Source organism: Drosophila simulans, chromosome 3R, assembly GCF_016746395.2.
Source record: "Drosophila simulans strain w501 chromosome 3R, Prin_Dsim_3.1, whole genome shotgun sequence".
Taxonomy (NCBI): Eukaryota; Metazoa; Arthropoda; class Insecta; order Diptera; family Drosophilidae; genus Drosophila; species Drosophila simulans.
Genome location: NC_052523.2, coordinates 5,595,673 through 5,621,294, shown reverse-complemented (window position 1 = coordinate 5,621,294; position 25,622 = coordinate 5,595,673). Strand labels below are relative to the sequence as shown.

Here is a 25,622-nt window from a genome sequence, read left to right as displayed (position 1 = left end):
AAATGGTTAGATGCGTATGGGTAAAAAAATAGTTGAGTCTTCCAAATGTTTGTCCGACCCTTTATAATCATTTTACATTATTTTCTAAATTTACCCTTATCGACATAAAAATCAATGTTTGTAGGTGGGTAGATTATGATTTAGTATTAATCTTTGAAGAAAAGTACGAGTCCCCCTGCTTACGACACTTATTAACAGCAATCACTTGCGATATATCTTTTACACAGAGCGCTTAACAGAATTATCGTGCCAAAATGAGGAGGTATATTCTAGCAAACATCCAGCGGTCACACTGTTTGTGGACAAAAAGGTAAACAAAGTGAAAATTTCGCAAAATGTGCAAAATAATCAAGTAAGGCTCAGTAATAGGTGCTACTGGTCAATCGGACCATAAATACTGCCCATTTAACACATACTATGCATGGCTTGAATATCTCGTGAAGTACACAAACCAAAACAATGAGCGACTCTGACGAAGGTGAGATAACACAACTTTTAGTGAAATTATGCACAATATGATAGTTTTACGCAATATTTAACCCGGTCAGAGTGCAAATGAGCATTACACGCTTGACTATGCAAATTACCTTAGTGGTGCAATTAAAACTCCAACCAGTTGTTATTGGTTTTTCAACAACACAAGCAAGAGCACAGGGTGACTTTGGTGCAATGGAAGTGGGCGCGCAAAAACTTTTTTTAAACAGCCACCACCCACAGAAGCAACTGGTGCGCTGCAACCACTGGACCATCCGACACCCACGCAGGGACAAATCAAAACAAATGCCACGCACTCACCCAATGCCACATCCTTGACCAAGTGCAACAGTTGCCGCGCTTCTTGGGCTCCGACTTGCGCAGTGCGACAAAATACGGCCTGGATCAATGACCACAAAAACGTGTCCATCGATTTTCCGCAGTTCAGTTTTTGCCAGCGGCGCGTTCGGTCATCATCTCCGATGCCAATTAATTTTTGGGGCTTATTCGCACCGATTTGGGTTACATAATGTCTTGGAAATTCAGCATGGAACAGCCCAAAACTGGAACTGAAACAGCTCTGGAAGCCTGCGACTACTTTGTGGATGAGGTCATTGAGGCATCCTCAATACGGGGTGGGAATTGGCTTAGTCCAAAGGTGCTGGGTATTATTTAACCAAGCAAAGCTTATCTTTCACAGATGCCCGCGAGGAAGTGCGTCAGATCAAGCACGGGGAGCTGCGAACGGCAGTAATCTCTGGCGATGAGCGGACTGTGCGGGTGCTGCTGGCAGCTCTGGGAACTGAGCGTCAGATTATAGTCAATATGGCTCCTTCAGGAGCAAACACCCTTCTATTCCTGTGAGAAAGTCTTTTAGAATTAGTAAATTTTGAGCCAAACTAATATCGGTCTCCTTTTAGAGCCTGCCAGTCTGGTTACGAGAGCATTACACAGCGATTGCTGGATGCTGGAGCGGATGGTCGCTCCCATGCCGTGACCAAGTACTCACCCTTGTACGCCGCCGTCCACAGCGGTCACTTGGGCATCGCCCGACTGATGCTAGACCGTTTTCCAGAACTAATCCAGCAGCCGACTGTGGAGCGCTGGCTGCCGCTGCACGCCGCCTGCATCAATGGACACATCAAGCTGCTGGAACTCCTTATCAGCTACAGCTATCCTGACTACCTCTACCAGACATATCGCGACGAGGAGGGCCAGTGGGAATGGCGGCTCCCCTTCGACGCCAACGCTCATGATGTGACGGGTCAGACCAGTCTGTATATAGCCAGCATCCTAGGAAACAAGCAGCTGGTTGGTGTGCTTCTAAAGTGGCAGCTCCATTGCCGGCGTACGTTGGGCGATTCTGCCAGCTCGGTCAGCACTCCTATTACACCCACCAGGAAACGCATTTCATTTGGCATTCAGGCTATTATGTCCAAGCTGCACATATCTGGAGAGTCAGAAGGACCCGATGACCTAGCTTCCCAAGAGTCAACCGAGTGCCAACGGTGTCCCATTAACGTGAATCTGCTATGTGGAGCGGCGAGAGAAACAGCTCTGCTTGCAGCCGTTCGAGGCGGCCACCTAGACGTGGTGCAGTCTCTGCTACAGCACGGGGCAAATCCGAATATTGTAGCCAAGCCCGTTGAGGATCACAACGACCCGAAATGTTGCGAGGAAATATATGGGCTCAGTAATGTCCCCATTGCAGAGGCCTGCAAGCAAAGGTCGCTGGCTATGTTGGATCTCTTGCTAAAGCATGGAGCCCGCGACGATAATGGCACGGCCATTGGAATGGCTATTACAGGCGGCGACGAGGCCATCCTGAGCCGTCTTTTGGCCCGACGAGTCCATCCGGACTCAGACTACAAGATCAACAGGAAGGGTCTTCCCACACCAGTGGAGGTGAACGTGTTTTTGCCGTCCACCAGCAACATATCTTACAGCGCTATGTTCCCCAACAATCCAACCATTATTGACTGGCACAGCATGGGCTCCAGTGTCCAGTTGTCTGTTGTAAGGGTTCCCTGGATGGTCAGCGGTGTGTTGCTTCTGAATCCCAAGCTACAGTCGCATCCGCGACTTAATGATGTTGCTCTGACAGCTATCACGCGAATTGATTTCTCGCACAACGTTCTCACGTCAATTCCACAGGAGCTTTTCCATTTGGTTAGCCTAAGGTTAGTAAAGACAAAGTAATAAGTTATCAAGAATTATATAAGTCTTTTATTTAAGGTATTTAAATGTGGCGCAAAACAAAATAACCGATCTACCTGCACCAATGGGCCAGACATATGGTTGTCCGGTACTGGATGAACTCTTTCTACAGGACAACCAGTTAACAACGCTGCCGGCCGCCATCTTTCACCTACCCGCCCTATCTATATTAGATGTTTCAAATAACAAACTACAACAGCTTCCCTTCGACCTGTGGCGTGCACCCAAGCTGCGCGAACTTAATGTGGCCTTCAACCTATTGCGGGATCTCCCTGTGCCGCCAATGCAAACTAGCAGTTCGCTGCTCAGCCTAGACAAATTGAATCTGCAATCTTTTGAGGAGCCGCCATCAAACAAACCGCGAAATGTGACTCAGCAACGGCTCACCCATCGCAATTTATGGTCGGCTACTTTGGACATAACCGATAATGACATGAAGTGGCAGCATGAACAAGATTTGGGCGATGGAAAGACAGCTGGTGTGGGCTCCTCCCAGCTAAGTAGCTTAAATATAGCGAATAACCTCTTCACCAGTATCCCCGCTGCTTTGCCCTGTCTGGCTGTAAACCTAACCCGGCTGAATATGTCATATAACAGTCTGCGTTCCATGGGACATGTAACCAGTTACCCGGCAACACTTAAGCAGTTGGATCTAAGTCACAACGAGATATCCTGCTGGCCAAGCTTACCGCGAATTACTGAATCGGATCCGCACCTACTGTGCTACAGTTGTGTCCAGCTACCAGAGGGGCGGGATGACGACTACAAGACGGCCTCCTCAAAGGGCAGTAGCTCCTCTGCCACATCGTTTCGCGCTTCGGTGTTAAAAAGTGTTTGTCGGCACAGGCGTCATCTGCGCCTGGAGTCACTACGCACATTGATCTTGGCTGACAATCTGCTTACCCGCATCCAACTATCAACTGATGACGCCACAACCCTTTTTAATGAGAGCGAGGACGCCGATTGGAGTGTGGTAGGCGTGAACCGGTCTAAGGTGATATTTCCCAACCTGTCTATGCTGGATATGACCAACAATTGTCTGAAGGAGATTCCCGCCTCGTTGCACGAACTAAGTAGTCTGTCAGTGCTGAATATTAGTGGTAACGTCAACATCACGGAACTGCCACCGCACTTGGGACTGCTGTCGAGGCTTTGGAATCTCAATACGCGCGGTTGTCTACTGCAGGAGCCATTGCGCTCTATGATCGAGAGCAAGAAACACAAGACGATGGACATTGTGGGATATCTTAAATCTATTTACGAAGATGCCCAGCCCTACGCTCGGATGAAACTGATGGTGGTTGGTGTGGCTGGAATCGGCAAGAGCACTCTGCTGGACTTACTGCGCCAGGGGGCGGGCTCAGGGTCCAGCTCCGGCTCTCATCGATCGCGCGCCAGCGAAAATCATTGGGCCAAGCGAATGGGACACGCACGCAGCACATCTCGATCTCAACGATCTCATTCGTCCGCTTCTAGCGCAAACATTTCTACAGTAGGAGTGGACATTGGAACATGGATATGTGAGAAACGGAAGCGAGCACCCGGCTCCCACGGGCCAGTGGTGTTTCGTACTTGGGATTTTGGTGGCCAGAAGGAGTACTACGCCACACATCAGTACTTTCTGTCAAAACGGAGTCTGTATTTGGTGCTCTGGCGCATCAGCGACGGTCACAAGGGTCTGGCGGAGTTGCTGCAGTGGCTTGGCAACATTCAAGCGAGGGCTCCCAACTCCCCCGTAATCATTGTGGGCACACACTTTGATGCCGTTGGTGAATCTATCTCGCCCCAAAAGGCAGAGCAACTGCAGCAATTGATTCGGGAAAAGTTTATCGCCATTCCCGATGCGGAAAAAATCGGACTGCCACGGGTGATTGATTCCATCGAAATAAGTTGCCGGTAAGTTTTTGAATTATTAATATGACTTCAAAGTCTAAAAAATGCCGCTTTGAACTTTAGTACCCTACACAACATCCACTTATTGGCCAACATTATTTACGACACCGCCATGCAACTGCGATCCCCTGGTTCCAAGGAGCCCATGCTACTGCAAAAGATCCCCGCCAGCTACATTGCCTTGGAGGATATTGTGAATGTGATTGCATGCAATCTGCGCGCTGCTGGGCGAGATCCCGTCCTGGATGGTGAACAATACAAGCGCTTGGTCACCGAGCAGATGCGGTTGCACAACTATAAGAGCTTCCGGGATGCCGCTGAGCTGCAGCAGGCCACTACATGGTGCCACGAAAATGGAGTTCTTTTGCACTATGACGATGCTACGTTGAGGGACTACTACTTTCTGGACCCGCAGTGGCTTTGCGACATGCTGGCTCATGTGGTCACCGTGCGGGAGATCAATCCCTTTGCTCCCACGGGCGTGATGAAACTGGATGATCTCCAGATGTTGTTTCGAAGTGTGCAGGTTAAAGGAAATGGAAACAGAAGGTATTTAAATGAGTGTGCATAACTATGCGGTAAAGTAATTTTGTATTAATTAAAATTTCTTTCTTTAAGCTACATTGTCAGTCTACTTAACAAGTTTGAGGTCGCTTTAACGTGGGATTCAAGAACTCTACTTATACCCTCCTTACTGCCTTCGCAGGAGGCAGCTACTCCCAATTCAGGAAGCACGGTTAAGCTATCGCAACGGTCTCGCGGCCGTAGTTTGGGTTGCTCTGTATCGCAAGAAGTAAATCTAAATAATTTAATATACGAACAGAGGTCAGCTCCTTCTTCATCATCTTCCTCTGCATCGGTTAGCCAAGGGTTGCGACGCATCCTTTTGATGACTTATTTCCCGTCTGGGTTTTGGTCAAGATTAATCACACGGATTTTAGCTGATGAACAGATAATCGAAGCAATTCGTGGCGTTTATATGGCTTCGCAAGATGTAAGTGAAACATTTTTTACTAATCTTCTTAAGTTTTAGGTACAATCTTTTTTGTTCTAGATGTACGCGGACTTTGATCTACGCACATCGTTGGAGCAGGACACCCAGTGGAATCTTTGGCAGACAGGTTTAGCACTGTACTATGGACCTATCTTAATATTCAAGATCTGGGAAGTACCCTTTCAGAAGACAGAGCGAACGCAACCTTTCCGCACTGATGGCAACCGATTTAAGCTGAAACAAGATGGTATCTGGAGCGATGTAAATCTCAGCTCCTCTAGCATTTTGGAAGTTTACTTTCCACTCTATGAAGTGGACATATCGCAAGAAGTGGATGACAATGAACGTCAATTACTGGCCGAGATTCGTCCGCACATGTCTCAGGTGGCCAAGCTTTTGGCTCTAACAGTGGATCATATTGACTTGCTTTTAGAGGATTGGTATCCTTCATTGGGAACGCGGTTTGTGCACACTTCCGAGGGTCGATTCCTAATCACTCGATTGGTGCTATGTCCGCGCTGTCTGTGGAAGTTGCAGCTGCAGCAGAACAACGAACCGTCTGATCGGGAAGTGCCTCCAGTGGGTTGCAACCGACCAAGTCGAAGTAGTAGGCGTGGAGCGGGAGCATACTTTCTGCACGGTGTAGGTGATCCCGGAGAGGATGGTGCTTTAAACGTGTTCTCTGCCTATTTAAACGCCACAGCACGGAGGGAACGCCGATCGGAGGATTCTTTGGGAGCTGGATCGGACGCCGACTCGGGCGTGGGTCCCGACTCAGCCGGTTCTTCGCGCAACACTTCAGTTGATGGTCATCCCGGCTATCACTTGCCTGATAACTCAAATGTGTGTTATGCCTGGATGATTGAGGAGTGCATTTTGTCCGTTTATAATCAAAGCAAGATCAGTTGCCCTGTTCATCTTGAACAGTCTATGGCTCAGCTTGCGCCAGACGTCATCTTTGCCGATATTCCTGATAAGCACACTATTCCAAGCGAGTGTATCATCAAGGGATCGTTGCTTGGTCGAGGTGCTTTTGGATTCGTTTTTAAAGCTAATTGCAAGGTAAGGGGCGCCAGATCCTTTAAGCCGGTGGCAATGAAAATGCTTCAGCCAGTGCCACCCGGAGCTCGGGCAAAAGAGGTGAGTACTACAAATTAACGAATGTACTGAAATTCATAGTTATTTGTTTCTTGAACTTTCTATTTTAGAGCGCCTTGATGGCTTTCAAGGTAGCTGTCGGCAAATGGGACCGGGATCCACTGCAGCACTCTTGCAAGGCATACTGCACTGCCCGTCAGGAACTGGCAGTGCTTCTAACTCTTAAGCATCCAAATATTGTACCCTTGGTCGGGATCTGCATTAAACCATTAGCTCTGGTTCTGGAACTAGCTCCTCTAGGCGGTCTGGACGCTTTGCTCCGGCATTACCGCCGCAGCGGCGCCCACATGGGACCACATACTTTCCAGACACTAGTTCTGCAGGCAGCTCGAGCAATCGAGTATTTGCATCGCAGAAGAATCATCTACCGCGATCTAAAGTCTGAAAATGTCCTCGTTTGGGAGCTCCCACAACCACACACGGAAGACAGTCCCCGCAATCTTGTGCACATAAAGATTGCGGACTACGGAATTAGCCGGCAAACCGCTCCAAGTGGGGCTAAAGGATTTGGTGGCACCGAGGGTTTTATGGCTCCCGAGATCATACGCTACAATGGTGAGGAGGAATATACTGAAAAGGTATGTCTATTTATTTACTTCATATAAATCATATGGCTTATCGATTCTTTATTGTCAGGTGGACTGCTTCTCATTTGGAATGTTCATATATGAGAATATCAGTTTACGACAACCTTTTGAGGGCCACGAGTCTATTAAAGAGTGCATCTTGGAAGGTAGTCGCCCGGCTCTGACTCAAAGGGAAACCCAGTTTCCAACCTGCTGTTTGGATCTTATGGTCTTGTGTTGGCACGAACAGCCTCGTCGCAGACCGACGGCAAGTCAGATTGTTTCCATACTGAGTGCACCGGAGTGCATCCACCTCCTGGATGTCGTTGCCATGCCGCATAGCGAGAAAATTGTTTGTGGTGTTTTCCAGTCGCTTGTTGGTGTGGGCGATGATGAACGATGTGGCCTCGAACTGTGGCTACCCTCCTTCGGCTCTCGCATTGATATTTTAGACTGCACAACCTCGGGTAGCCTACTGCAGTGCAACAGCATCAGTTGTTCTCCGCAGCCACAGGTTGCTCCGCCCAAGACACCCGAAAACGGGGCAAATTCACGTGCCCGCTCTGCCCAACGTTTGCCCAAGATGAACATGCTGTGCTGCTGCCTGGTAGGAGACGCCATCTGGATGGGGGACGTTTCCGGCAATCTGCACGCCTATAGCACATCCACCTATGCCCACCTATTTTCCTACATGCTCGATCCCAACATTAAGTCAGCTGTGATCAGTCTAGTCTACATGGAGAAAATAGCGCGCGTGGCTGTCGGAACGCATAACGGTCGGGTGTTCCTGGTTGACGCCACGCAGATGCCCAGCAATTGCGCATTTGCCGAGGGCTCCTTTGTGCTTACGGAGATCTGTTCTGGTTTTGTGTTGCACGCCGCTTGTTCCGTTCTTGTGGATGGGTAAGCTGACAAATCTATAACCTAATATTTACTTAAATCTAAAGTGTGCTCCCTATAGAACCTATGAATTGTGGTGCGGCGAAATTGCGGGTAAGATAAATGTATTTCCGTTGAACGAGAACGGAGTGTCGGGACATCAGGCTTTATGCCACAGCGAGGAACCCAATCTCATCGAGGACGTCAAGGTGGCTCGAATGTGCAGCAATGACAGCCATGTCTTCAGTTGTCTGTATCCCGGTTGTATGGTGTACCAGTGGGGTGTTATCTCCAAACGGATAGAAAACAAGCTGGACTGCTCAAAGCTGCTGCCCTGCTCTGAGTCTCTGCAAAGTATTGCGATTGATGAGCATGTGAACCTTATAAAATGCCAGATTTCGGCACTGGCGGCTCACAATTCAGAACTGTATATTGGGACGACCTGGGGTTGCTTAATCGTGGCCGAACTGCAGACCCTGCGCCCCATTAGTGTTTTCCGACCTTATGAAAATGAGGTAAGTTTCTCGAATCGTGCGTTTTATTTTTATATACTGACATTCAATTCCCTTACAGATCAAATCTATAATAACCCTTTCTAAAGACAATGTTCCGCTGATCGCCACGATCGGAAGACGATATCGCTCTTTGATCTCTCGATATGTGGACTCCGCAGAGTCATCCACCAAGAGCTCTGCCGTCAGCACACCGACACATGGTGTAGCCAAATCCGTGCCACCGGCGGATGTGGATAATCACATTCATTGCCTGCTGTGGCGCGCCAAGCACTGGACCTAAATTCGATCTCATTCGAAGTATTTGTTGACGTATTTAATAATCCAAAAATCCTTACACAAACTTGTTAAGAAGGTGCTAGATACATATGAGGTATATTCGCTGAAGACTATTTATTTCCTGTCCAATTTAATGTAAAATTAATGCCGATATTATGCTTTACTTGACAAATTGGAGGTGCAATCTATTACCTTTGAATTTTATATCTCATAGCTTTTTTATTATTTTTATTTATTTATTTAAAAATGTTACGCAGCTCTTTTTTTAATACAATATACAATTTATTGTGGTGTACTTGAGGGTTATTTACCAATATTTTTAGCACGAAAATGCAAACAGTTTACCCGATCATAAAAAACGAAAAAATATTTTAATTGTTTTATTTATTCTTTATTGTTTTGTAACAGAACGACATTTTTTACATTCCGCAGATCAGCTTTAGAAATATAAAAATCTTTTAATAAAAACTTGCAGCAAAAGTAAGAATTGTTTTCAATCTGCTTAGAAATAAGGAATATTCTTCAAAACAAGACAAAACAAGACACATAAAACAAATATTTTTCCAATCGGGATCCGATGAGTAAAGGGGATTTGTATCTACTGCGATTCCTGGGCCACAGAAGCTACTGACATCGAGGACTGGCGACTGCGCGAGTAGATGGAAGCGGAGTTTTTCAATACCCGTACATAGTTATTGAAATCGATAACGAACTGGAACTCCTCCTTGAGAGCGTCACGCAGCGGAACCTGGAAAATAATAGCCAATAACTACGAGTGCCCACCCGTGGAAAAGATGTCAACCCACTCGGTAGTGATGAGCTTTCTTCATAACAAACAAAACCCAGCTGATAATCCCGTAAAGCAGGGCGCAGCAACTTCCGACAAGGAGTACGAAAAAAACTCCCTCCAGGTTATTCATGTCCAAAGGTGTCGCATCAGGAGCTTCCTCTTTGGTGGCGCAAATTCCGGTGCCCACCTCGTTCCACCACTTGTTCTTCATCTTCTCCAGCACTCCCTGTTCCTGCAGTTCCAGGAGGGCGTTATTGAACTTTCCGCGATGCGGCCAATCTAAAATTTTTGAGGTCATAAAATTAAATGTAATAATCTGAAAATGCATTACTTACCCTTCCGCATGGCTATTCCATAGCCCTTCTCGTCCAATGCATCTCCAATCTTTTTAAGATTACATTCACGCTTGATGTTATACTCAATGGACGTGGATTCCATCAGAAATGCGTAGTGAGTATTGGTTTTAACTCGATTAACTCCCTCCATGTTGTCTTCGGTGAGGTATTGGGGATTTTCGGACATGAATTTATTCATCTTCTTATAGCGTTCTTCCGCAGATGTCTATAATATTCATATTTAATTGTGGACCATTAGGATAAAATATTGTTTTGTTCATACCATAAAGAAGTTCCTGGTGGATCCTGTCTTCTTTGCACCGTAAACAACACCATCCTTGTTATCCGCCAGATCGTCGACGCTGTTGATTAAACTTTGCGGATTTTCGATGGTCAAGAAGGCAGCCAAATTGGCGGTGTAGGAAGATACCACGATCAGGGTAAAGAACCACCAGAAACTGGCTACAGTTCGAGTGGATAAAGCTCTAAAAAGGATATATAATATATTGCATATAACATTGTCCGTGTTCTGGATAATTTTCATACTTGGGACCAATTTCAGAACCTTGCTGAAGCAGAGCACCAGTTGTAAACCAAATTGAGTTGCCTATTGTGAACTGGTTTTCCAGTTCTTCTGGTTCCTCAATACAAGGATACGGGTTATCCCATTCGCTAGGCGACAGACGACCCAATATAAAGAAACTCAAGGACACGCCCAAAAAGGAAAAACCTAGGAACCACCAGACTTCCTCCGAAAAAGGATCCATGAAGGTAAAAAGCTCAGGTTTGGCTTTCTGGGGCTTCAAATACAGAATGGCGATGCCTGAAATGTGTAATATAAATATAAATAAATATATACATAAATATATAAATATATGACATGCCCAGATTCATGAAGGGAATGGTAAAGTCCAAAGCCTGTTCACGCTCCGAGGTGATGGTCAAATCCGTGATGGCCAGGTCAGCTCGCTGCAAGAATATTGGTTTATTAATGGGCCAAAACATGGATAGAATATCCCACCCCCGTCATTATCTCCCTCAGCATGCCCGTGGATTCATTGGTGGATTTGTTGTACGATCCATAGTCATTGCCTCCGTTTACGAAGGTAAAATTAAATCCCAGCTTATCGGCCAGTTCCTTGATCAGATCCACGCCGTATCCCTCATACTGGCTATTGCCCTCCAGCTGCTTGTACGTCTCCACCAGCTGGGCATATGGTTTGTTCTGAAATGTTGGATTTCAACATTCAACATTCAGATGATTAAAGTGGCTTGGAGGGTAGTGCCACCTACCGGTACCGAGAGCAAGATTATGAAGGTCTTATTTGCCAGCGAATTGTCAACGCTATCGAATTGGGCGGTGGTGGGTGCCAGTCGCTGTGGTCTGTACTGCCTATCCTCGTCCCATGTGCCCACCTTGACGATACCCGACGGCTGCAGTTCGATGACATCCAGGTGGTACCCTTTTCGGACGTTTCCTTCGAAGTAGATGGGTCCCGTGAGCAGGCGATCCGTGAGGCGCAGCTGTAACGCTCAAAAGTAAAAAAGTGAGTTTTAAGAGGATTTCTCCTTGCTACTTACAGTTCGCATATAATTCTTGAAGGAGGAGCCATCATCTCGAACGCTTTCCGTTCTCTGCGAGCAATTCTGGGGCATTGGCTTAAAGGGCAGGTTCTTTAGGGTCTGTGCAAATAGCTGGACGGCATCGTAAGTTAAAGCCATTTCCACGGTTATGGGACAAGAACCTTATAGAAACAAACAAACGAACTTTATTACTTTAATTTTGAAGCATAACGAATATTGCCTACCATTTCTGAACTCATCCTGATCGGTGGGGTAACCCAACTTCATAAGCAGCTCCTTGACGGCCATTTTTTCCGGAGAAAACAAACGCAGCCCGGTTATATTGGCCTCGCTGTACTTGTACTCCTCCAAATCGAAAGAGTGAAAGTCCAGGTTGCCGATAATGTACTTGTAATCCTCGTTGATGATGCCCACTTGTTGCGCCTGGTTGAGGAACTCTGGCATCGTTTCGCTGGAGCCCACGACCACAATTCGATTATCCACGGACTTTCGAACGCGCCGGAGGACCTGTTTGTAATTGCCATTCAACTGCATATCGTATCGCAGCACCGTGATCACAGTTCCACTTTTGCCCAACATCATGGTTAGTTCGTTCAAAATGTTTAGATACTCGGCTGCAATGCGATTGGGAATCATTTCGGAACCAATTATATTTCATCGACATGGACAGCTCACCCGACTCGTAGAGGAAAATGAACCGGGTCCAATTGAACTCCGTGATTAGGCTGTATAGAGCTTTGGCCAGGTCAGCAGGATGCGGATGCAGATTGAATCCCTCCGCGTTCTCGCTCATGTACGAGTAGATGTGGGGTATATCCATGGCGTCGCATATGGACATTAGGTGGACGGCAGTGTGCCGCGAAGAGGGTCCAAAGACTCCAGCGATGCCAGTCTGGAAAGTGATACAAGAACGTACTTTGAAAATGTTTAAGAGCTAATAAAATCACAATATCTAAATAAATAAATAGCTAACTATAAATATCCAGTAAAAGTTGAACTTATCTTCATCGCAGGGTACTTGATAGTTATTCTCTCTGATTGTTTATAACATCAATAATAAATTGTGAAAATTTAAACATTTAGTTCCTACTTACCTCCAGCATCCTACACAGCTTGCCGTAGCTCTGGTAGGCATCCCCGTAGTTGACCTCCTCCTTGAGTGACGTCAAGGATGTGCCCACCTCCTGGTTGGCGACATCGATGGCATGGTCGAAGACTATGTTCATCTGCTCGGTGTTCTGGTCGGTGAGCAGACCTGAAACCGAGAAAAGTCTCTCTCATCCACTTTTTGCCATTTCTCTTTTGCCGGTTTGTTTATAAACAACAACTTGACCTAATCATCCCATTCAGTCGGAAAACCCAAACAAACAAACAAATACTAAAATCGTTTTTACGAGCTTTCAGCGTTGATGGAACGAACAGCGTGTTCTCTTTATGAGAAATTAAAAATAAATCGCGCGTTGAAAACAGTTTGTTTGGAACTGCACGACAAAAAAACTCACGCGACACACATTTTTCAAATGAGTTATTTTGGGGCTTTTTCTCGAAATTACTTACCGATGGGGACACTTCCCGAACTTTGGTAGTTATCGTATCCGCCAAAGTTCTCATACTGAGCCCAGTTAACTGAAACATGAATGCTAATAATGCTCCACAAAATTACAAAATGGTTGAAAAACATTTTATATGGCTTTTATTTGAGACATATATATTTATATATATATATTTTTTTATTCGGTAAAATAAATTCTTGTGTTTCCCGAACTGAACACTTCGAGTGAAAATCGAAAACTGACTGTTGCTTCCAAAATGTCAATTTGGAAAACGTTTTGAGTGAAATTATGGAGAGCTTTTTCGAAACTTTGGAGAGAATATCTCATATTTAATCCTCAACCGGCATATTTTCCTCAGAATCAGTCTTAAGGGACTCTATGGACTGAGATGAGTTCCGACTACGAGAGTATATGGACTGGGCGCTCTTTAGAGGTCTTTCATTTTCCGAAAAGCGGATGACAATTCTGAATTCCTCAGCCAAGGCATCGCAAAAGGGTACCTGAAAAATAAATAATCTGCTTTAACGCTCCTTTGGGAGGGTAAAAGTTTACTTTACCTCATAGTTCCTAGCTTTCTTGTAGACAAAGTAGCACCAACATAGAATGGAGATAATTATGGATATGATGGATCCGATGACCAAGACAACGTAGATGCCACTCAGATTGTCCACGCCCAACTCAGAAGGACCATCATTATCGCTTTTTGCCTGCAACAACAGATTTATTATGGGGCTAATCAAGAGTCCACATCCCACAAATCACATACACTGCAAACACCGGCTCCAACTTCGTTCCACCATTTGTTCTTTAGCCTGGCCAGGACACCCTGTTCCTGCAGCTCCAGCAGGGCCTTGTTGAACTTGTCACGATAGGGCCAATCTGTGGGAGGTAGTTAGTACGACGGATCTGAAGGATCATTGTTTATGTTACCCACTTTTCACCATCGCTATGCCGTAGCCCTTCTCGTCCAGCGGATCTCCCACTTTGGTCAGATTGCACTCCCTAACCGTGTTAAATTCAATCGAGGTGGACTCCATGAGGAAAGCGTACTTGGTGCCCGACTTCACCTTGTCCACGCCTTGCTGATTGTTTTCCATTAGCATCTCCGGATGGGCGTTCAAGTACTCGTTCATTTTGATATAGATGGGTTCCTCCGACGTCTTGGTATTAAGTAAACAATGTTTAATCTCAAACTTAACTTTTTTACCAAGCTTACCGAAAAGAAATTTCTTGTAGATCCTGTACGCTTAGCTCCATACTGAACGTCGTCCTTGTTGTCGGCCAAATCTTTAACGCTGTTGATGGGACTAGTGGGATTCTCGATGGTCAAGAAGGCAGCCAAATTGGCGGTGTAGGAAGACACCATGATCAAAGTGAAAAACCACCAAATCGCAGATATTGTCCGCGTGCTGAGTGCTCTAAAAAAATATATATTATGCTAATAAAGTTACAGTTAGAGTAATGGTTTCTCTTACTTGGGTGCAATTTCAGAACCTTGCTGCAGTAAAGCTCCCGTTGTGAACCAAAGCGAGTTATTGATAGTAAATTGGTTTTCCAACTCTTCGGGCTCTTCAATACATGGATAGGGATTATCCCATTCGATCGGCGAAAGTCGACCTATTATAAAGAAGCAGAGCGATACTCCCAAATAGGCAATGCCCAAGTAGAGCCACACCTCCGAAGAAAATGGGTCCATGAAGGAGAAAAGAGCGGGTGGAGCCTTCTGTGGCTTCACATACAAAATGGCTATGCCTGGTAATCAAATCATTTAGTCAGAATATGGAATCAGTACTTTAATCTAAAATTCTCACCCAAATTCATGAATGGTATGGAAAAATCGATGACTTCCTCCCGCTCCGATGTTATGGTAAGATCAGTGATGGCCAGGTCAGCTCTCTGTAATTAAATTTCATTTTTAATCCATAGTTATTTGATTCGACTTGATACTTACCCCTTCGACAATTTCCTTGAGCATTCCTGACGTCGAGTTCGTGGTCTTATTGAAGGAGCCATAGTCATTGCCACCGTCGCGGAAGGTAAAGTTAAAGCCCAGCTTGTCGGCCAACTCTTTGATTAGATCCACTCCATAGCCCTGGAACTGATTGTTGCCTATTAGTGTGTCAATACTCTCCACCAGACTGGCGTACGGTTTGGTCTGTAATTTAAATTTCCCACGGTCAAGTCTTTAACAACCACAAAGCTATGCAAATAATTATAGTATACCGCCACAGATATTAGAACGACGAAGGTTTTGTTGACCAGGGAACCATCGTCAATGTCATTGAAGTTGACAGCTTGGGGAGGTCGCTGGAACTCGAAGTCCTTGCCCTCCTCCCAAGTGCCCACCTTGACCAATCCACTGGTTTGCAGTTCGATGACTTCGAAGGTGAAACCCTTGCGCACATTTCCCTCGAAGTATATGCGACCTGTGATGGTTTTTTCTTTGATCTCCAGCTGTTTGAGTTTTATACATTTAGTATAATTATTAATGATTGCTAAGGCTTACTAACCGATCGCATGTAGTTCCTGAAAGTGGAGCCATCGGGTTGAACATTGTCGTGGCGCTCGGAACAGTTTAGCATCTGAGGTTGGTAGAGAAGATGCTTTGTTGTCTCCGCGATGACACGTACCGCATCATAGGTAAGCGCCATTTCCATGGTGATAAATGTAGAACCTCAAAGATAATTTCACAGAAATTAACTCAAAATTATTTATATAATATTGGGTTGTAATACCACTATTTACGGGTTCACTCTCTCCCAGTTCTTGGTGCAGCTTTTCCATCAGATCTCGCACTTCCTCCTGATCGGGCGAGAACATTCGTATACCTGTGATGTTTGCCTCACTGTACTTGTACTCCTCCAGGTCGAAGGTGTGCAGGTTGAGGTTTCCAATGATGTATGTGTAGTCCTCGTTCATGATGCCCACCTGTTGGGCTTGACGCAGTAGCTCCGCCACGCCCGTTGTTGAGCCCACGACCACGATGCGACTGTCCTCCGATTTTCGAATGCGTCTCAGCACCGATTTGTAATTGCCATTCAGGTTAAGATCGTAGCGCATCACTTTGATGACAGGTCCTTTGATGCCATATCGGGTCATAAGGTGGTCCAAAATTTTCAGATATTCAGCTTTAGTGCAGAACCAATGATTAGTTGGGAGTCAAGAGGGATTCTTTGGAATACCAACCGGATTCATAGCAGAATATAAAGCGAGACCACTCGAACTGATTTACAATGTCGTAGAGCGCATTGGCTATGTCCTCCGGACTGGGATGCAGATTGAAACCATCCGGATTGGATCCCCACGAGAGATGCGGGTATATGAAGGGTATGTCCTTCGAGTCGCAGGCATTCAAAAGATGGGAGGCTGTGTGCCTGGCAGCTGGCCCAAAGACGGCGCCCACTCCACTCTGCAACTCAACAAATTTTAATCAAGGGAATTCCTTTTGTTACCCGCACTGCAAACACTTTACCTGCATTAGCCTACATAGTTGGGCAAAGGCCTGGACGGAGTTGCCGTAGGCCACCTGCTCGGTTTCGCCGGCCAAAGGAACACCCAGTTCATTGTTTACCACCGATATGGCGTGCTCGAAAGTCTGCCGCATTCTATCGGTGGCGTCGTCGGTGATAAGGCCTATATATATATATGAATTCTTTTGAGTCAAAACGAAATTCGGGAGAACTATCTGCTTAAGCTCTTTCATATGTTTCACTCACCCAGACGTATGGATTGACCACTGGATGCTTCGTATGCATTACCCCCATAAAACTGTGCCTGCACTCTGCTCAGGCTGAGAATAATCAGAGATATCCAACAGAAATGCATCGAATTCAATTATTGAAGTTTGGATTGGGAGTTTTTCATTTCCCACCGCTGGTTTTCGAGTATCTAACAATGGGTATTCTAAATATATACGTATATTTTTGGATCACCCACTAGCGCGATGTGTTTGAAGTTCCTTAGTCGCCGAGCGCACGTTCCCAACTGAATGGCCACTCATAATTGCTTTAAAAATTCCACTCAAAAGTTTTCCAAAATATTCTTTTTGAACTTGAAAGCTTCCAGTGTTGAACAATCGCCATTAAATTAAAATTCGCCATTTGTTGATAATATAAATACATTTAATTAGAATTATCACAAACATAAATTGCATCATAAACTAAACTATTGCAAGTTACAAGTATAAATAGTTAAGGGCTAAGAAAAATATATAGATTGCAAGTTAATTTTTGGCACATTATCTTTGTTGTGATGGGGGAGCCATAAACCCAAGGTGAATCTTCGGCAATGACCAGATGGGTGTTCCGTCCCTTGATCCCTGTAATGGAGAGGAAAATCTTAACGGAGCGTATTAATAGATATATATAGAGTAGTGGTACTCCAACCCCATTGGCATTCCAAGTGACTCGCATCAATTGCAGTTTGATTGGAAAGACAATTGGAGAAGTTGCTCCCCGTCAAGAAACTGAGCCAACTGCTGGGCATAAATCACCATTAATTAAGTGTATGCGCCCCAATTGAAGTGTGATGCCGTTGTTGGCACAATAGTTAGGGGCCAAATGGGTAACGAGCCACAAGGAAGCTGCGCTGCCAGACACCACCACTTTCTCCGTTAAGTGGCGCCCAAAGTGGAGCGCAATTAGAGCCCCGACTGCGGAGGTTCCACTCCCACCCGGGTACTCACCAAATGGCATGCCTTCGGTCTTTGGTCTAGGAATGCGTGGCATATGTCATGCTTAATACTCTTAGGCTATTGCTTTGGTTTCCTCCGACTACCAAACGCTGCACTTCTTCTGAGGATTCATCGGTGAGCCCAGGGGACAATTGAACTCCCGCGCAAAGTCAATGGAGTTCGAGAGCGTCCCAATCACCCGGAAGCGACCTGGACTGTGGATGGCCGTGTTCAACTTGTTCCGGATGGCCTCCGGCCGCATTGCTCCGCACCAAACCTGACCGAAGTTCAGGAAGAACAGCTGCGGGCCGGTCATGTTAAGTCCTGGCAGGATCTCGTCCGGCACCTCGCTGGGATGCTCCTTTAGCCAGCGTTGGTACGCGTGGAAGGCCTGCCGCAGGCCTCCATTGTCCGCGATATTCTCACCTGAGATAAATCGTTAGAAATGATTAATATATGTATATATATGATTGTGAAGCGTGATGACTAAACCTTTCAGAATGATTGTGATAAACCCATCAATCAATCAATCATATTTTTGTACGTTTGGTCAACAGCAAATCCACTTACCCTGCGTACTCTCTCCATTCAGGACGATTCCAACCTCCTCGACGGTATAGTTGCTATATTGGGCGATAATGCAGCGGGCTCGCTCGTCGAACCCGCGAATCGAGGAGTCCGTCCACCACTTGTGGATATTGCCGTTGCGGTCGAAGAGTCTACCCTTGTCATCGAAACCGTGGGTCAGTTCGTGTCCAATGACCACACCGATGCCGCCGAAGTTTAGCGACTTGGGGAAGTGGCGGTGGTAGAAGGGCGGCTGCAGGATGCCGGCGGGGAACATGATCTGGTTCTTGTTGCGGCTATAATAGGCATTGACAATGGCAGGAGCTGTCTGCCAGTTGGTCTTGTTGACCCTCTCGTGGAGCTTGGCCTGCTCCGTTTTGGCCGTGTGAAGCAGAACATTTAGCGTATTTTCAAAATACTTTTCCGGATAGATTTCTATGCCCGCGTACTTGCTATTCAGCTCACTGGGATTGAGGATAAAATCCGGATAGCCGATCTTCAGGGACATGGCGTTGACCTTTTCCTCGGCCAACTGCTTTGTGGTGTCGTCCAACCAATCGGTGGTTTTCAGGATATCCCGAAAGGCCTGCTGTAGATCGTGCGTCATCCGCAAGGTGTCCCGCTTGCTATTGTTGTCGAAGTAGCGACTCACGAACATGGAACCCACTGCCATGCCCATGTTGGTGTTTACCTGGGCGATGCACACCTTCCACCGCTGCGGACTCTCCTCGCGGCCAAAGAGTGCGTGGTAGAAATTCTGTTTGATGTCATCGAATCGATCGTCCACGTTGTTGATCCTGTGCCGCACAAAGCGCCACATCATGTAATTGGACACCGTTCGGGGGTCCGTTTCATCCAGAAGAGTCACCAGCTTGCTCATGTACTCCACCGCATAGATGACCACTTCCTCGGAGCCCAGAACTTCGCGATCTTGCAGACTCTGCAGGTAAGCTCGCCACTTGATTTCCGGAACCACATCCTGCAGCTGGTCCAGCGTCATGCGTTTGTAGAGCTGTATGAAATATGAAGACGTATTAAAACTTGTAGGTATTCTATACAAATATGTTTCGAAACAAAACACAATAAACAGCACTCAGATAAGTTATAGTCTTAGAAGCCACTCACCTTCGTGACGTTAAGTCGTTGCTCCGCTGGAGCCGTGATCCCCGCCAGCTGCGTCTCGAACGCCACCAGCTCGCTGGCCACCCGCTGGGCGTCTGCCTTGTTGGCGCCCATTTTGTGCATCACCTCGGCCATGTAGCGCTGGTAGGCCTGTAGGTACTTGGCGTTGCTCGGCTGGAGGAAGTACTCCCTGGTGGGCAGGCCCAGACCCGTCTGGTCAAACTGAACGATGTTCTCCTCGGAGTTCTTGATGTCCGCCCCCACCCACTGGACGATGAGGATGTCGTTGTTGTAACGTCTAAGGGTGGCGGCTAGCACCTGCCAGTTAAAGTTGGAGTCGCTCCATTTGGGCTCCAGGACTGGCCAGCCACCCAGATCCCGAATGAGAGTGTGTAGCGGTTCCAATCCCCGCTTGGCCAGCACCGCGCTGTTCACGCAGGATCGGTACAGATTCTTTGCTTTTAGCTGGGCATCATGATGGGGCTTTAGAAAATCGGTGGGCACATGTAGTTGCTCTTCGGTATCCGACTTGTCCTTGGACTTGTCCTTTGGCAGGACAACTGGTGGAGCAGCTTCCTCCTCTTTGGTTCTCTCCCGTGGGGTTTCGATGAGGCGTTTCCTTTTCGTTCCGTTGGTATACCGCTTGTAGCGAACCAGAACGCGGTTGAGCAACTGCCTCTTGCTGACTATGTGCCGACGCAGGCGTTCCGCCGTAATTTCCGCCGCCTGGTCAGCTTCGCCCTCACCCTCGCCCTGCTCATTGAGCTTAAATAGAGTATTCCGCACTGGACTTTTTCGTGGCTCCGCTGCGGGGTGCACAGGGGTATTTTTCTCGAGGAGATTTCGTAGCACCAGGTCCAGGCTCTCGCGCAGCATTTCGAAGGTATCGAAGCCGGCCTTATCCTTGGGTATTGGATGCAGGCGCTCCCAGTTGCCGCAGGCATACTTGTAGAAATCCACGCAGGGATCCACTTTGTTGTCCATGTATCGCTTCATAGTTTTGGCCTGGGTCATGCGAATGCCCTCCCGGGTGCCTTCCTCGTTCCAGAAACTCTGCAGAGCGGCGGTTTCCTCGCTGATCTCGGCACTGGCCTCCTCTGCCTGACGTTCGGCCTCGCGGCGCTCCCGTGTTCTGATCTTCTCCAGCCAATAAGGAGCTATGTCCTGGTAGCGCTTCTTCTGCCGCTGGTAGACCTCCTCATCTATGGGCTTTATGTCCAGTTCAACGCCGCTGCCGAGGCACTCTCGCGGAATGCCCAGTGGCAGGAAGGAGGTTCGGGAGTCCTTCATCAGCGTGTTGCGCTCCTCCAACTCCATGGACTCCCCGTTCCCGTAGCGATATGGTTGGCAGCGACGCGCCCTCTCCGCGGCTAAAATCTGCAGTTGGGTCCGCTTGCTCGCCGGCAGTATGAACTCCTCGTTGATCAGGTCGTTGTAGGTACTGCCCTCCGGTAAAAGGGCTTCGTAATCCTCCATATAGACAGGCACCTCGGTGTGAGAGTTCCGCAAATCCCTCATCCTCTGCTCGTTTAACTGCAGCGCCGCCAGCATCCCGTCCAGCCGCATGATCAGGATGAGCACCAGGGTCAGTGGCAGCATTACCACTGGAAGAAGTAGAAGCAATTTGCAGCAGGTCAGACCGGGACACCACTGCACCCGACCTGTCTGCTGATTAACACCCAGTCCGAGCTTCACGCTCCGGGCTTTCGCGTTCATCGGCGAGCCAGGAGCGGCGGCTGGAGATCCATGAACCGAGGGCATCGCTAGCTTCAGTTGGCTGTGGCGACTCATCCCACGAGCAGCCGTAATTGAGGAGCTCGCTGGCCTTTATACTTTAATTAAACGCAATTTTTCGCGAAACGCAGTTTGCCGAGCCGCACTGGACGTAACCCAAGCCGAGAATGCCGAGCTGCAGATCGGATGCCGCAGGCTGGAACTGGAAGCTGGAGACCGAAGACTACTGCGGCCGAGTCGCGCTCGCATCGCCAACTGAAAGCGCCGCACGGGGATGCGCAATCACGGCGCGCGACAAACAATTGAGCGGCGACAGCGGCAACTAGCAACCAGCGACATCAGCAGCAGCAGCCGGCGCAGCAGCAGCAGCAACATCAGTCGGCGCAACAGCGACTATCAACTGGCAACATGCAATCAATGGATCTCCAGCCGAAGGAGGGGGATGCTGCTTGGGGTGATCTTGGTTTCAAAACTACTTATGCCGATCTAAGGACAGGAAATATCCGGATTTCCGCTACAGATACCTGCACTGATTTGACCCCTTAACCTCAATCGCTTCATTAATTCGCCTTTATATCTCAGTTAATCAACAGGAACGACTACAAAACAGATCGTTCAAATATTTGTGTCATTATCACAAAACTAGCAATAACAAACGCTCATCTATAGCAATTTGTACACAGAAAAAAAAACCAAGCTAGCTAACTTTTATATCGATATTTAAATTCTAAGATATTTTAAAAACAACATGTTTTTTTTGATTCCTTTCAGATTGAACTATATTATATTTTATACGATAAATGGTTATTTAAAAGAACTTTTTCATTTTAAAAGAAATGCACAAATGAAAAGTTAGTTTAGTTAGTTTTGATTTTAATAATATTAAAGTGGGAAAGTTTAAGTACTGTGGTATTTCAATTTTTTTTTTATCTCTATGTAAATATTACATATTAGCTAACAAAGTTGTCATAACGATGTGGACGAATAGTTCGAGTTTCAAAATACACTTTTAAATTTTCTAATAATCCCACTCGATCTTATCAACTAAAGATTTGGCTTTGTCAACAGTTATTATTACTCCATTAGACAATTTAACAACCACCTCATATTTTCTTCATGTGCACAGATGCCACCCAAGCACCTCCGCATTGACCTCTGTCCGCAAAGCGTCTAAATTCAATCAATTTAATTTAATTTCACAAAATAATTGACCAGTCCGTCGACGGACAGCTGGCCACGGGCTACCTACTCGAGTGGACGCGGTGGATCGGAACTAAGCTTTCGACTGGCAAAGAACCCCAGATACTGCAGATACTACACATAGTACAGATACAGATGCGTTTAAACGCTGTCAACAGCGCCCATAACTCAGCACTTAAGCCTGACCATTCAAGTGTAATAGAGATGGCGTCATTGGGCGCCACTAACTACTCGAGTCACACGTGTTTTTGGGGAATGTAATCCCCATCTGGGCGTCATCTAGTGTGCCACTATTTAAAGGGAATTAAAGCTCTGCGAGGCGTAACCGTAAGCCAGCCAAATTGGCCCTTCAGAGTGCGGAGGGTTCGGCGGGTTAGTATTACAAGATTATGCGGGTAATTGGTGGCATGCGATGCCATCTAATGTGCCTAAAACACCGCCCCTCCGCCCGCCGGCCACCTTACTTTGCATACGTATGTGTATGGAGTCGTATGCCCATTCTGGTCGGCGGATCGCCAGGGGTGTGGAAATCCAGGAGGTATGGCTTTTGTTCACGTCATGTATTTCAGTCTCATGAACACCAAACACGCAGGTGTATCTGTGTGAGATGAGTGCGAGTGTGTGCGGTTGCGGGTGTATCTGTATCTGTATCTGTATCTGTGCTTATGCTGCCGGGGGAAATGGCGATTGCTTCATATGCTAATTTTAGCCTTAAACCTTTTAATTAGCGACTATGACCGAGATTAGTCGACTCGTCGTCGTCCATTTGTCAATCTCATATGCAGCAGAATGCCGCAGTGCAATCTGCAACATGTGTATAACAACATGTGGCCTTTCGCCATGGAGTGGGGGGGAGGGGGGTAAATGGAAATGGAAATGGCCTGCAGCCCCCACTGCAAATGTTATGCAATTTGCCAACGCTCGGATGGATTCTAATTTCAATTGGCTTTTGTGTTCACTTGATCTGCGGTTCAAGACCAACCCGTCGACGCATGACCCACTGAGCCAACATGCGACGCTGCGACCGACACACAAACACACATTCGATTGCGGCATCAGGTTTGCGAGAGGTAAACGAACGAGTCGTGAATCAATCAATTGATGAAAATAAATATGCCCGAGGATCGAGTGTACTACGCATATAGACTACGGATTGCATTTGGATGCGGTGGTCGCGGGACTCCGAGGGGGCAATGACTATTGAACTCGGGTTATCGACACCGCCAGATTAATTAACTCAACTAACTTAATCATTTTAGACGGCAACCAAAAGGGGAGAACGGACTGGACGTCATTCATTTTCTGGCTTTGTTTTGAATAAATGCACTCACTGGCGTACGCATAAATTTATTCAAGTGTATTACTTTTTTGCAATTTTCTAATTAGATATTATGCTAGAGAAGTCAACTGTTTTTTACTTTAATTAGCGATGTAATTGGTAGCTGAACTAGTTAAAGCAGCTATTAAGTTTTTCAATAAAGTTTACTGCCATAGTGTAAAACATAGCCATAAAATTGTAAAACAAATTGAAATTGTAATAAATTCAAGTGTGAGATGGACATGAAATACAATTACATACATTAAGAGCACTATTTTGCAATAAATATGATATGAACTGACCAAGTCTCGGAGTTCCAATCAAAATGTTAACTATGCATTAAGGAATATGAAAGCCTTAAGTTATACTACTTATTCAATTATAGCACTTTGCCGCCTTCTCCACACTTCACAATAAGTCGAAAGCAGGTGGAAAAAGGTTCCACCTGGATTACTCTTTCGGTCAAAAGGACTTGACTTGGGAATGTCGTTAAACAAACAAACTCACTTTATGGCTGCTCAGGTTGCACCACACTTCAATACTTCAAAAGGCCTGGATCGCGGGATTCGTTTCAGTGGAGGATTACGGAGCACTGCCGCTGCTTGCGAAGTCGTTCTAAGACTGATTTCAATTTGAATTTAGAACGTGGAACTGCGTCGCTGTTACCGGCGTGCTTGGTAGTGATCCATCTGCTCGTTATCGCTTGGGGCTTTTACCACTGAGCTGTCTGCTGTTTTCCAAAGGGAATACTATGATATAGACTGGTGAGTTGCGATTGTAAGGGTCTAATTCGTGCTCGATCGTCATCAATGGAGGTGATTCACGGCCATTCATTCACTTGTGCACAGGAGATCGGCCGACGCTGAATTTTACAATTTTAATGACATTTTTCGCAAAAACGACTACTCATATATAATATATTTTATGTATAATATAAGATAAGATAAGATATATACATATATATATAATATAAGATACATGGCTTCTTGAAACACGATCACTTCTCATCCTAGTCAGATGGATAGTCAGATATATATGGCCAGATCGACTCGGCTTGTGATCCGGAAAAAGAATATATAAACATCATAGGATCAGAAACGCTTCCTTATACCAGTTACAAACTAACAAGTCTAGCATACCTCACTTACTTCTAATTCTGGCACCTCTGATACTCTGATTAACGATTGCGCCACTAAACAAATCAAAAAATTAAAAACATAATAAACATTTTAATTTACACGTTAAATATTTTTTGTCTGCTAAAGTTCAAACAAAACTCTGAATATAATTGCAAGTGACATGTAGATAGTTAACACACTTCAAATCCATGTTCATACCCGTGTCATTATAAAAATGCTAATTGAATTCATCAAACACAATGTGCCATTGACAACTCCAACTGGCAGGCGAGTAGTTTTATTAATTTAAAGCCCGCTAAAAGAACATAAATCACACAATCCCACAATCATTGATTTATCCACTCACGATGTTTGCTGTCGGCTGACAAGAATATTTCAATTACAATTTGATTGGCTAAGACCACACCTGAACAGGGCCATTGTCAATCATGTTTGCTTAGCGATGCCCTTTTCGTGCAATAAAAAGTTTAGTTGTTATTGGAGTGCCTTTTATGCGGGTCATTTAATAATTAAGGACTTTGATTTAATTAACCAAAGTGAAGAGCTGAGGGCGTTGTTTGTGTGTGAAACATTTTATGGGCAGTTTGTGTTTGTACATTTTTGTTGACGGCCGCCATTTAACACATCAAATATTCG

General features: G+C 46.1%; 3 protein-coding genes across 7 annotated transcripts; 1 reads left to right on the top strand and 2 right to left on the bottom strand.

The window, feature by feature from the left end:
- Positions 1-172: 172 nt before the first annotated feature.
- LOC6727313 (leucine-rich repeat serine/threonine-protein kinase 1) lies at positions 173-9,440 on the top strand. 3 transcript variants are annotated; one of them, XM_039295639.2, is made up of 12 exons: positions 173-310; positions 364-478; positions 1,175-1,334; positions 1,395-2,654; positions 2,710-4,587; positions 4,648-5,133; positions 5,203-5,578; positions 5,639-6,718; positions 6,787-7,314; positions 7,373-8,205; positions 8,264-8,696; positions 8,755-9,440. In XM_039295639.2, exons 2-12 carry the CDS (start codon positions 460-462, stop codon positions 8,974-8,976), a joined length of 7,275 nt encoding a protein of 2,424 aa, XP_039151573.1. In that variant the 5' UTR covers positions 173-310; positions 364-459; the 3' UTR covers positions 8,977-9,440. The 3 variants fall into 3 exon arrangements, with proteins under 3 accessions (XP_039151573.1, XP_016033846.1, XP_016033847.1); XM_016175701.3 differs by having other exon boundaries at positions 187-310; positions 370-478; XM_016175702.3 differs by lacking the exons at positions 173-310; positions 364-478 and adding an exon at positions 1,006-1,109.
- Positions 9,441-9,545: 105 nt separating this feature from the next.
- On the bottom strand, positions 9,546-17,243 carry LOC6727310. The gene is made up of 27 exons (XM_044923380.1): positions 16,951-17,243; positions 16,707-16,867; positions 16,421-16,643; positions 15,970-16,362; positions 15,745-15,908; positions 15,458-15,688; positions 15,186-15,389; positions 15,046-15,130; positions 14,710-14,986; positions 14,451-14,652; positions 14,169-14,394; positions 14,001-14,113; positions 13,792-13,941; positions 13,576-13,734; positions 13,239-13,368; positions 12,776-12,936; positions 12,357-12,573; positions 11,906-12,295; positions 11,679-11,842; positions 11,391-11,621; positions 11,119-11,322; positions 10,982-11,066; positions 10,644-10,920; positions 10,381-10,582; positions 10,098-10,323; positions 9,779-10,041; positions 9,546-9,720 (listed from the first exon to the last, which is right to left on the bottom strand). Exons 1-27 carry the CDS (start codon positions 17,057-17,059, stop codon positions 9,571-9,573), a joined length of 5,397 nt encoding a protein of 1,798 aa, XP_044779315.1. The 5' UTR covers positions 17,060-17,243; the 3' UTR covers positions 9,546-9,570.
- A 90-nt stretch (positions 17,244-17,333) lies between these two features.
- On the bottom strand, positions 17,334-24,718 carry LOC6727309 (neprilysin-4). 3 transcript variants are annotated; one of them, XM_016176343.3, is made up of 5 exons: positions 24,355-24,718; positions 19,599-21,199; positions 18,477-19,485; positions 17,919-18,332; positions 17,334-17,552 (listed from the first exon to the last, which is right to left on the bottom strand). In XM_016176343.3, coding segments are annotated over exons 1-4 (2,937 nt in total). In that variant the 5' UTR covers positions 24,356-24,718; the 3' UTR covers positions 17,334-17,552; positions 17,919-18,006. The 3 variants fall into 3 exon arrangements, with proteins under 3 accessions (XP_016033845.1, XP_039151575.1, XP_016033844.1); XM_039295641.1 differs by lacking the exon at positions 24,355-24,718 and adding an exon at positions 22,579-22,666; XM_016176342.3 differs by lacking the exon at positions 24,355-24,718 and having other exon boundaries at positions 19,599-21,595.
- Positions 24,719-25,622: the final 904 nt, after the last annotated feature.

Coding starts and splice junctions, on each gene's coding strand:
- LOC6727313 (XM_016175702.3), top strand. CDS start 1,022: ATGGAACAGCCCAAAACTGGAACTGAAACAGCTCTGGAAGCCTGCGAC. Junction 5,579..5,638: donor TTTATATGGCTTCGCAAGAT/GTAAGTGAAACA, acceptor TTTTTGTTCTAG/ATGTACGCGGACTTTGATCT. Junction 6,719..6,786: donor CCGGAGCTCGGGCAAAAGAG/GTGAGTACTACA, acceptor TTTCTATTTTAG/AGCGCCTTGATGGCTTTCAA.
- LOC6727310 (XM_044923380.1), bottom strand. CDS start 17,059: ATGCATTTCTGTTGGATATCTCTGATTATTCTCAGCCTGAGCAGAGTG. Junction 15,909..15,969: donor GAGTGAACCCGTAAATAGTG/GTATTACAACCC, acceptor ATTATCTTTGAG/GTTCTACATTTATCACCATG. Junction 13,369..13,575: donor ATTCTGAGGAAAATATGCCG/GTTGAGGATTAA, acceptor AAATAAAAGCCA/TATAAAATGTTTTTCAACCA.
- LOC6727309 (XM_016176342.3), bottom strand. CDS start 21,386: ATGAGTCGCCACAGCCAACTGAAGCTAGCGATGCCCTCGGTTCATGGA. Junction 19,486..19,598: donor AACGACTTAACGTCACGAAG/GTGAGTGGCTTC, acceptor TATTTCATACAG/CTCTACAAACGCATGACGCT. Junction 18,333..18,476: donor GAATGGAGAGAGTACGCAGG/GTAAGTGGATTT, acceptor GATTTATCTCAG/GTGAGAATATCGCGGACAAT.